The 10462-nt window shown below is 49.4% G+C and overlaps 2 protein-coding genes across 3 annotated transcripts; one reads left to right on the top strand and one right to left on the bottom strand.

Moving 5' to 3' along the window:
- Positions 1–4301: 4301 nt before the first annotated feature.
- PPTG_00784 lies at positions 4302–8127 on the top strand. Of its 2 annotated transcripts, XM_008892296.1 has the most exons (5): positions 4311–4542; positions 4749–5891; positions 5979–6095; positions 6168–6585; positions 6656–8127. In XM_008892296.1, exons 1-5 carry the CDS (start codon positions 4540–4542, stop codon positions 7702–7704), a joined length of 2730 nt encoding a protein of 909 aa, XP_008890544.1. In that variant the 5' UTR covers positions 4311–4539; the 3' UTR covers positions 7705–8127. The 2 variants fall into 2 exon arrangements, with proteins under 2 accessions (XP_008890543.1, XP_008890544.1); XM_008892295.1 differs by having other exon boundaries at positions 4302–5891.
- On the bottom strand, positions 7512–10306 carry PPTG_00783 (hypothetical protein; the record flags this gene model as incomplete). Its single annotated transcript, XM_008892294.1, has 2 exons — positions 7512–9183; positions 9282–10306. 2 exons carry the CDS (start codon positions 10304–10306, stop codon positions 7788–7790), a joined length of 2421 nt encoding a protein of 806 aa, XP_008890542.1. The 3' UTR covers positions 7512–7787.
- Between the last annotated feature and the right edge of the window lie 156 nt (positions 10307–10462).

The following is a 10462-nucleotide window of genomic DNA, read 5'->3' as shown; positions in this document are numbered from 1 at the left end:
CAACCGTGAATGCTGGAATTGCCACGAAACCGGTCATATTCAGAGGAATTGTCCGCGTTCAAAACGCGACGACGATGAGTCGAAATCGCAACTTCCAGAGCGTAAACGTTGGGAAAATAAAAAGAAATCTGGAGGTAGTGGTGGCAGCCAGAGACACGTGGATATGATGTCGCGTCAATTGTGTAATGTGGAACCTACGCAAAACGCAATTGATATTGGTGTTGAGTGGGTACTCGATTCTGCGAGCGACTGTCACGTGTGCACGACTAAGGAGTTGTTTACAGATTTGCGCCAAGATGATGGTCCGTTAGTGTTTGACTGGGAAGGAGTCCCATCCAGGAACAGAGGGCAGGTTGGAGAACTGAGAGTTCAAGTGAAGAATGAAAATCAGTCTCCTGCAATTTTGTCGCTCTGTCTCTCTGAAGTATTATATACTCCTAGCGGAATAAATAATCTGCTAAGCTTGGATAAGCTGGAGAGTGATGGATGGGAATTCACCAAGTTGAGCAAACAGAAGTGTGCATGGCTACGCAAGGGTGAAATACTACTGAAGTTAGTGAAGACGAATGGCCGTTACCGCTTACGGTCTAACGTAGTCCCTGTGCAGCAAGTCAAAGCCATGACGCGTGAGAATGAAAGAGCTCTGATTCTATGGCATGCTCGCCTTGGACACCTGATCTATGGGGCCTTGCAGGAAATGGTTAGAAACAAGACGGTGGATGGTTTAGAGTTGTCTGGCAGTGTGTGCGCGCCAAGTGACCGATGTTGGACATGCATTCAATCGCGAATGAAGCGGATGTCCTACAAAAACTTGGATACTGCAAGGTCAACTGAGCTTTACCAAAAGCTCATGTCTGACATGTGCTATGTGGGTGTTGCTACCTATAACGGTTATGAACATTTCCAGCTTATAGAGGATGAAGCCACGCGGTACACATGGGGATTTCTCTTAAAGAGGAAACAGGAAGCTTGTGAAGTGGTGATGAAGCATATTGCTTGGCTTCTAGCACAAGGTCACAAAATTGAAGTGTTCGGGTCTGATCAAGGTCGAGAGCTTGTAAACAGCAACTTGAAATCATTTCTCAGAGCTCGTGGGATTACATTCGTGACTACCAATGCTTACAGCCCTGAGGAAAATGGGTTAGTAGAGCATATGAATGGAGTGATTTTGTCTCGAGTTCGTAGTTTATTGACCACGGTGAATATGCCAAAATTACTTTGGGGAGAAGCATTCACGTTCGCTGTTGAGGTGTTGAATGTTAGTCCAACTAGTGCGTTGGCTGGAGAGACGCCGTATACTCGACGCTTTGGTAAGCGGCCCGATATCTCTTCTTTGCGAACGTGGGGTTGTCTGGCGTATGCTTTCACACAGAAGGTGTTGCGGCAGGACAAATTAGAGAACCCAGGCAAGCCATGCCTATTTTTTGGCTATGCTACGAATACGATAAGCTACCGAATGTTGGACTTGAAGACTGGCAATATTGAGGAGTGTAGAACGGTGGAGTTTAGCGAGGATTGGACTGTGGAATGCAGTTACGTGGAGAAGCTCCTGCTCAATCGGAAATCGAGTGTCAGTTATAAGCTCCCGTTCAAAATTCCTTATATTCGCCTGGATAGTTTGACATCACCGACTTCTGCTGTGACTCTCGGAACGCCAGCTAGTGATGATCACCGTGATAAACGACATTGTCGTCAGGAATTGAGAGAACTCCGCACAAGTACCGTAGCCGATACTCCAACCACTGTAGGTGGGCCAGCATTGGCTAGCGTACCTTCGAGTGGCGTGTTGAGTGCGAATCCGATGAGATCAGCAGAGGCTGAGGCTCAATCGTTGCGAGTGCGCGGGCTACGCGAATGGAATCCTACAGGTGATTGTGTGAATACTGATGGAGGAGGTGATGCAGAAGGTAGAGGGGGCCTGTCTAACAGCAGAAGTTCTATGCCTTCAAAGGCGTTGCTAGCTCTCAGTGATTCGGACAATGAACAGAAGGATTCTAGTGGGAGTTGTCCTGACAGAAATGCTGTAATTGCTAATGGTGAGCCGGTGGAGGATATTTCCCGCTTAGTGGGGGGAGATAGAGAAGCAGAGAACGAAGCAGAAAATGATCCATGTGCATCTTTTCGGAGATCAACTCGTGTTCGAAGACCGAATACTCGGCTGTCTGACTTTGAATTGGATATACCAGCAAGCCTGGTCATACAGGCAGTGAATGAATTGCTGGAGCCAACGTCAGTGGCTGAAGCTCTAAGTGCTCCAGATGCAAAAGAGTGGATTGAAGCATTAGAGACTGAGTACAAAGCGCTGATACGAAATCATGTTTGGGAACTGGTTGATCGCCCTACTGGGGTGAAAGTTCTAAAGAACAAGTGGGTTTTCGTCCGGAAACGAAATGCACAAGGCAAAGTGTGTAGATACCGAGCACGGATAACTATCAAAGGATGTCAGCAAAAGCTCGGTGTCAACTTCTGGGAAACCTACGCTCCTGTTGCAAAAGCTGAGTCAGTGAGATTTATACTGCTGCTGGCGCTGTTCTTAGGCCTTCTGTGTCGTCAGGTGGACTTCGTCACTGCGTTTCTGAATGGACCGTTGGACGACGTAGATATTTACATGGAGCAGCCTGACTACTTTGATGACGGCACTGGTCGCGTTTGTAAGCTGCAGCAAAGTCTCTATGGATTGCGACAAGCACCGCGTATTTGGTACCGGATGCTGGATAAGTACCTACGAAAGAGTGGCTTTGAGCGTACCAAAATGGATGCTGGTGTGTATGTGAGAACAGTGGGAGCAAACAAAGTATACCTGACGGTATACGTCGATGACCTTTTGATTGTTGGCACTGAATCCGACATTGAGATGGTTCTTGGAGAGCTCAAGAGTGAGTTCAAGATTAAGGACTTGGGTAATGTGAAGCATTTATTAGGAATTGAGATCACGTACGTGCCGGGGTGCATGCTGACGATTTCCCAGAAGGGCTACACTGAGAAGATTCTCGTGCGTTATAAGATGGATAAGTGCAAGCCTGTTCCTACGCCTCAGGTGAAAGGAAACTTTCCAATGCCTGGAAACCCGGAAGTGGAGCTGGTGTGTATAAATCCAGACCCGGATGTGGATTATCGGCAAATTGTTGGCTCGTTACAATATATGGTGCAGTGTACACGCCCAGATATTGCCAACGCTGAACGCACACTAGGAAAGTTTCTGAATTGCTTTACAAAAGAGCATCATGTGTTGGCAAAAAGAGTGTTACGTTACTTGAGAGGTACATCCGACTACGGACTTGTGTGGACAAGGTCTGAAAAGCCAGATATGCAGTTTGTGGCATATGTGAACGCATGGAGACCTCCAAAGAAAGAAGTGCAGATTGTGGCATATGCAGATGCAGATCTAGGAAATGAAAAAGATGATCGCCGATCTGTGACTGGGTTTGTTTTGCAAGTGGAGGGTTGTACGTTCGCGTACACAAGTCACAAACAACGACTGATAACGGACGATACATGCTGTTCAGAGTTTGTGGCAGCTGCTGAATGTTGCACAATGATAATATGGACACACAATCTTTGCAAGGAGCTAGGACTTCGTCGCAAGAAGACGATTCTCTATGATGATAATCAAGCGGCGATTAAGGTGATCGAGGCAAATACTGGAGACTACAAAGTAAAAGGAATTGATCTCAAGTATCACAAGATTCGTGATTACGTTGAGCAAAAAGAGTTTGCTTTGGAGTACTGCCCTTCAGAGGGTATGTTGGCAGACATTTTAACCAAGCCTCTCGGCCCACTCCAGTTTCGAAAGCTACGACAGCTACTGAATGTTATGCCGGTGCCTCCTGCTTCAGATGCAAGTGGTAAAAAATTAACAAGCAACAACAGCCACCAGAAACACGAAGTGGGAGTATGATGATGGTCGTGTTGTGTAGTGGCTGAGTATACGGTTGGGACCGTACTGTTGCAGTTGAAGTATACGTCCGATAGTGTATAGTCTCAGGCTTAACGAAAAGGGGGTTTTCACTCTTCGAGTTTCCTCCTTAATCCCAAAGTGCTCAGTGGGAAGACGTTGCTTGCTTGCATTCTGTCTACTAAACTGCTGTTTGCCTCGCCGATTATCTGCGCTACGTGCCAAAAACCAACCTCAATTGGGTTGAGGTTTGGTGAGTAAGAGAGTAAACGTGCATGATGGCAATGCCTCTCCAACGAATATCTAAAGAATTCTTATGTCTAGGGTTTTGCTTTAGGATTTATAAATCTCTAAATTTAATGATTTTTGAAAATAAAACATATCGACGTTATCATTCAGCTTTTCGAAATTTTAAATTTTAAAATCACTCGAAAGACAACGGGACGGAGAGGGCGCGCTTGGCTACGAGATAGCGACGCTGGCACGGCGCCTGCAACTGTCATCACATATTGGTGAGGTACCCACAGGTCGGCAACGCGAGAGTTCGCGTCTCTGCCGTTCGGAGGCCCCAAACAGACGCATACACGACCGGTGGTTGAGCAGAAAGCGATTCCAGAAACGTTAGCAGTTAAAACTTGAGGAAAATGGTCTGTAGCTGCAGAATTATTAAAAAAGAAAGACACTGTCAGTGGCAGCCAACAATTCGTCGGCACTGCTGTCTGCCTGCTACCTTTCAGCCCTTCAGCCCTTGAGGAGGGGAGTGATGGTGGCGGTGCATGGTCTTTTCCTAGTACTGTTGCATTGTATTATGTATGTTAATGCTCTTTGCTGTTGCTGTTGTTGTCTGGAACAGGTGAGAATGAGCCACACGCAGCGATTCCCGTTGGGGACGCGCGTGTCCAAGTACTTTAACGGGTATGCGGAGCCCTTCGAGGGTACAGTCGACAAGCACTCGGACGTGACTGATTTTTACCATATTTCATACGACGATGGAGACAGTGAGGAGATGACTGAGGATGATGTCGAGACCCATTTCCTCAAATTACCGGATTCTAAAAGATCGCCGAAGACTTCCAAGCCACACAAGACTCTCAACCTAACCAAGCCTGATACGCCAAGCAAGCCAACTACGCCGCACATGAAGAGAGCCAATAGTGACAGCAGTATTAACGTGGCGTCACCGAATGCAGTAATGCCGGCTCCTAAACGGAAAAATAGGCAAAAACCCAAAATACTAAGCCTTAACGCAAACGCACCAGGACTGATGCGAAGCAACAGTTTTACGGGGTCCTCCAGTTTCCATGACGAGGCACGAGAATCGCTAAGCTTGAGCATCCCAGCTAACACTCCTGAAGAAGATGATGATGGCGATGATGATGAAGAAGATGCTGAGGAGGAGGAGGAGGAGGAAGAAGAAGAGGAGGAGGAGGAGGAAGAGGAAGAAGTGATGGTAGATGAAGAAGAAGAAGTGGAGGGCACCCCAGCAGAAATTAATCAGCTTATTGGTAAGCCTGTGGAAAAAACAGTCACGAAGGAAGGATGCGGGATGGATGTTGTGCAGGGCGCTGTGGCGAGCTATTTCCCGGCTACAAAAATGTTTCGTGTGATGTACTTCGACGGGGAGTGTTCTGATCTCACCTACCAAGAAGTATTTAACAGTATTCCGGCAGACTTGCGCCCGGTAGTTGGTGAAAAGAGAAAGCGAAAAACGGATGAAACCCCGCGAAATGGAGAGAAAGACAGCACACCTAGTGCTCCATCAGCGTCGCCAAAGCGGCTAAAGACCCTTGACCTAAATGCTAAAGACATGGCACCGACGAAGCGGAGTAGTCCTCCGTCATCGCCTGTGCATTCAGTCGTTCGAGAGAGTGACATGATGACGATCAACAATGTTGAGTTCAACATCGCCCGCAAAGTGCTATTTATCATTGTGAGCACTGTGAATAACGCCGTGATGAACGCGCAGCTTGAGGTGCTATCCTCGGCTGACCTCAAGGTATGTTGCCTGCTATATTTTACTACCAAAACTACAAAGCCGTCGTGTTCCACGGCGCTGACAAGAGCTGTTTTCTTTTGTGTGCAGGATAAAGAGGCTCTGGAGACGTTCGTTCGAAAGGATGGTCTGACTTCGTTAGCAGCACTGCTGTCCAAGTGGGAAGACGAAGTGGAGACAGAGCAAGGTGTGCTGCTCGTTCTGAAGGTAAGGATTGGGACTGCTGCAGCTTGGCATTAAGTGGTCCTGTAGCTGACTGTGTTGGTGTTTTGTGAGTAGGTTCTTGCGGTGTTACCTGGCATCACTAGAGATGCCATCATCGACAGCAAGATCGGCAAGAAGATCAGGGTTATTGAAAAACGTGGCACTTACAGGGACTCGAGTATTCCTGACCTCGCTTCATGGGTTATTAAGAAGATGAAAGCGGACGTTGGCATTCAGAACGAGACTCAAGTACCAAGTACGACTCTTAATGAAAAATCTGCAGGTGATAGTGGAAACCGCGGTAGAGGATCAAACTCACCAAGACGAAGCACTCCCAGCCCGCGGGATGACGAGAAACATGATGATCGCCCAAGCATTCCCAAATCGACCGACTCCCCGCGACCGAACAAGGCAAAGACCTCGTCAACCTCGAATGGTAGCGCTCCTGCTGTGAAGCGATCTAACTCGGTAAACCACCTGCACAACCTCATGAGTATGTCCTCCTCTTGCTACAATACGGCAGACGACTTGGTACTAACTCGTGGTGTACTGTATGTGATTAGACTCGCGCAACGGCAGGGACACTAGTACTTCTCGTCGCGATCGCGACATTTTTGGGAACCTGGTGACTCCCCAGAACAAGCGAAGGTTGGGTACGTCGCATAATTGGCGAGCGAGGCGTTCAACGGTTGTGTTAGATCAGGTGACCAAGCGGGTGACCGAGAAAACCCAGGAATTCGAGACTATTAAAACGAAGAAAGTCGAGGACGATGACTGGCAGCCGTCCAAGATCAAGTTTGCAGAGAAGGAATCGGTGTGCCCATTTGAGAAGGAGGTGGAAGTCTCGAAGTTGCTCGTCTTCCGTCCTGCTGGTTCGACGAAGGCTCAAGAGCGCCCGCCAGTTAAGCGCCACACGGGACCACTTCGGTCGATTCTTCGGGTTCGATTGCCTTCCTGCCCAACGCAAGAGAACGCTCCTCAGCCTAATGCAGAGGATTCAACTTCGGCTCCGCCTACGGTCCACGCAAGTGGAAGACCTACAATCGATCCGATTGTTGTGCCTTCCGAGCGTCCTTCACTGACTAGTGAAGTATCTGAAGATGGAGCAGTTGAGTCGCCAGTGTTTGATACGTCCAAGCTGTCAAAGGTTGTGAGTCCAACGGAGAAAAGGAAGCAAGGGTTTTCTCCTCCTCCGTGCATTCCAACGTCAGAACAACCACCGCTGGATTTCACAGAGGAAGGTGGAGAGGATGAGGTTTCAGGCGATAGGAGATTTGAAGCTGCACTGGAGGAATCTGAGCAACCCAAACCTGCAGAAGGTGAAGAAGGTGAGATATCTGATGATGGAGTTAATGCCGACGGGAAGCTTGAAGCTTCAGTGGAGAAATTTGAGTCAAATAGTCCGCAAGAAGCAGCTACGGTTGTTGTGATGTCCCCTATCGTCTCTGAAGATGAAGCTTCAGAGGATGGCGAAGTTTCATCCAGTGACGCCGCGGCTGGTAAACTGGAACCAGAAGCGTCGTCTTCACCAAGCTTGTCAACGGGGTCAAAAGATGGCGACGCGTCTGATATGAAGTCTGCTGTTCAGCAAGCCGCGACCATTTCGGCTTGATGTAGCTGGTGATGCATTTCATTGTTTCTAGTAATCTAATGCATTTCCTCTACCATGTTACGCTCCACAGAGCTGCCAACACGTTACTGCTTCTTCTCCAGGATAATACTGAGCTGGTTGTAGAGTGACTCCTCCTTCTTCTTATCGATCGAGTCCTGCATGCGCTGTAGCGTCGCAAACAACTTCGCCTTCGTGGCGACATCAAAGCGGTCCAAGTGGTCAAAGCACTGGAGCAATGGGTACGCAGACATTTGATTGACCTTGCCGATTTTCACAAACGCCTGCACCATCACATCGAGACCCTCGTCCGATGCTAGAGAGAAATCGCGGATCTGCGATAGAGAACGAGTCACAGCACGGCCATGACTGGACTGAGCGGGGTTAAAACTTGGGTCATCGAGCAGCTTGAGAATCTGCTTACCCACATCCTTCGAGTCCAAACTGCTAACGATGCTAATGTATTTCGTCAGCATGTCTGGGGTTTTGCTCCATTCCTCGAAAATCTCTTCTTGCACCTTCTCGCGGTCCGCAAATGTTTCATCTTCCAACACTATACGAAAACCAGTGGCATTTTCACTGGCAAATGTCGAGTGTTTGAGCAAGTTCAATGCTAAAGCTGACGGCGCCACCGTTGGTGCAATTGACGGTGTTGTTGCGAGCACAATAGGCTTGGCTCCTGCCTCAATGAGTTGCAACAAGTGGCGCTTCAAGGCACGCTGCTGGAACTGCTCCGAATGGGGACCAGAACACGCTTCTTGACACAATTCCGAGTATGCAGCCTCGATCTGGTTCGAGTGCTTGGCCCACACAGCTTGCAGTAGAGCAGTGGTCGCATCGTTAACAGTAGCATAGTGATGACTCAACTCATCGTGGTTCGGGATAGTCTTGGCTTCTCCCAATGTCAGGGCGCGAGCAGAAGGGGTGAGTTCATCCGAGAACAGGATCGAGCCGTGCAGCTCCACGAACTCGGACGAAATCTCCACCTGCTTGTCACCCTTGAGCAGTCCTTCAATCACCTTTGCCTTTTCAATATCTGCAACGCTGCGGTAGGCCTGGTACTTGTTAACAGCATCCGGGTCAGAGAGCGCCTGCTTGGTGAGTCGAGCGACGGACGGGTTCGTCTGCTTCGACTTGCCGAAGAATGACCAACCACGAGCAAAAGACAGAAAGTCTGGCTCCTCCAACACATCCGGAATAACGAGTTTGGCATCCTTCGTCTTCATGAGAAACACACCGTTCTTCATCGACTTGCCCTCCTTAACAAGGGACCAGTCAATGGGAATCTCCCACGGTCCGTTGTTCTCGGCTGGCTTATCCTCGAAACCAGTCTGCGAGATCTCCACGACGTACTCCTTGGAAGCAGCCTTGTACTCCGTCGAATACGTCACCTCTGGGTGACCTGGGCGGTTCAACCACGTCTTGGCCAGGTTCTGCAGGTTCAGACCAGAACATTCCTCCATGCACTTGATCCACTCCATGCTTGTAGCATTGCCAAACGCATACTTGGTGTTTGGTACATGTCAAGAGCCTTGTGGAAAGCAGCGTCGCCTAATAGCAACTCGACCATACGAACGAACTCAGGAGCCTTCGAGTAGGTCACCACAGAAACAAGCTCCTGGGTCTGGTTGAAACCCTGCGGTTCAACAGACAGAGACGTCGCAGACTTGTCCTGTGCAAGTGGTCCGATCGCCGGGGTGAACATATACAGCACTTCGCTCAGACGGCTGTAGTCCTCACCGAAAATGGCAGCACCACGCTTGCGCTCCATGTGAACCGTGACAGCCTCGTTCAGCCAGATCTCGAACGGGGACTGGCCAGTTACCTGACTGCCATTGATATTGTGGTAGTATTCGTGGACCTTCACATGCTCCATATACTCGTACGACTTGTCGTCCATACGGCAGCTCGGACACAGGCAAGAACTCACAATAGTTGTGTTGCCGACGTTCTCCATGCCTCCGTAGTACGAATTCTCCATCGCAATCTCGCGGTATACGGCACCAGTGTACTTGTAGCCGGTCTTCTTCCACACCTTCAGCAACTCCTTCAGTTCCGCACGAACAGCAGCCAAGCGTGCAGCATCCGAGGCGCTTAGTGGAGTCTTGACATATTCCTCGTTTGGCCCAAGACATAACGGACCTTCCTTGGCCTTAAGAGCCTCACGCTCTTCCAGAAGCTCGTAGATGCGCTTGCGCTCGTCGTGGTGCTCGCAGGCCTCTGGACCCAGACTCACCATGACCCACAACACAGAGTCGTGCAGCATCTTGACGGCAGCCTTGGCATCAGCTGGCTCAAAGTAGCCCGGGAACGCCAGGATCTCCAGCAGCGTTGTATCGCCATCGGGAAACTCAAGCGTGCGGCGGAAAGTCTCGTACGTACCGACACCGAGGAAGAACAGATACGGCGCCATGTTCACCTTGTGGTTGTAATACTTCAGTACATGACGCGAGGGATCGTCCACGCTCAGTACTTCCGATGCTGGGTGGAACACAGGAACGCCAGTCTCTGTGTGATATCCAGGGGCCAGGTCTCCGTTCGTGATGATGTTAGTGTAGCGCTTGTCTGCCACAATGGTGGTGGTGTAGTAAGCTTTGGCATCCATTGTGTCTATGCATGGCACAATACGCTGGAAACCATGCTGCTGGCACTGGGTAATGATGGTCTTGGGAGCACCCTCAGGCGTGTAGTCAAAGTACAGACCCTCCAGAATGTTCTCAGTTGGGGTGGCCACTGACACAGTGCGGATCACGAACTCCTC

This window comes from Phytophthora parasitica, assembly GCF_000247585.1.
Source record: "Phytophthora parasitica INRA-310 unplaced genomic scaffold supercont2.1, whole genome shotgun sequence".
Lineage (NCBI taxonomy): Eukaryota > Oomycota > Peronosporomycetes > Peronosporales > Peronosporaceae > Phytophthora > Phytophthora nicotianae.
Note: the sequence above shows the minus strand (reverse complement) of the source record. Positions and strands in the feature narration are given on the sequence as shown.

What these genes read in the sequence shown, in the direction of transcription:
- PPTG_00784 (XM_008892295.1), top strand. Translation starts at nt 4,659, where the DNA reads ATGGTGGCGGTGCATGGTCTTTTCCTAGTACTGTTGCATTGTATTATG. An exon ending in TATCCTCGGCTGACCTCAAG is followed by an intron (nt 5,892 to 5,978) that starts GTATGTTGCCTG and finishes TTTTGTGTGCAG; the next exon opens with GATAAAGAGGCTCTGGAGAC. An exon ending in CCACCTGCACAACCTCATGA is followed by an intron (nt 6,586 to 6,655) that starts GTATGTCCTCCT and finishes GTATGTGATTAG; the next exon opens with ACTCGCGCAACGGCAGGGAC.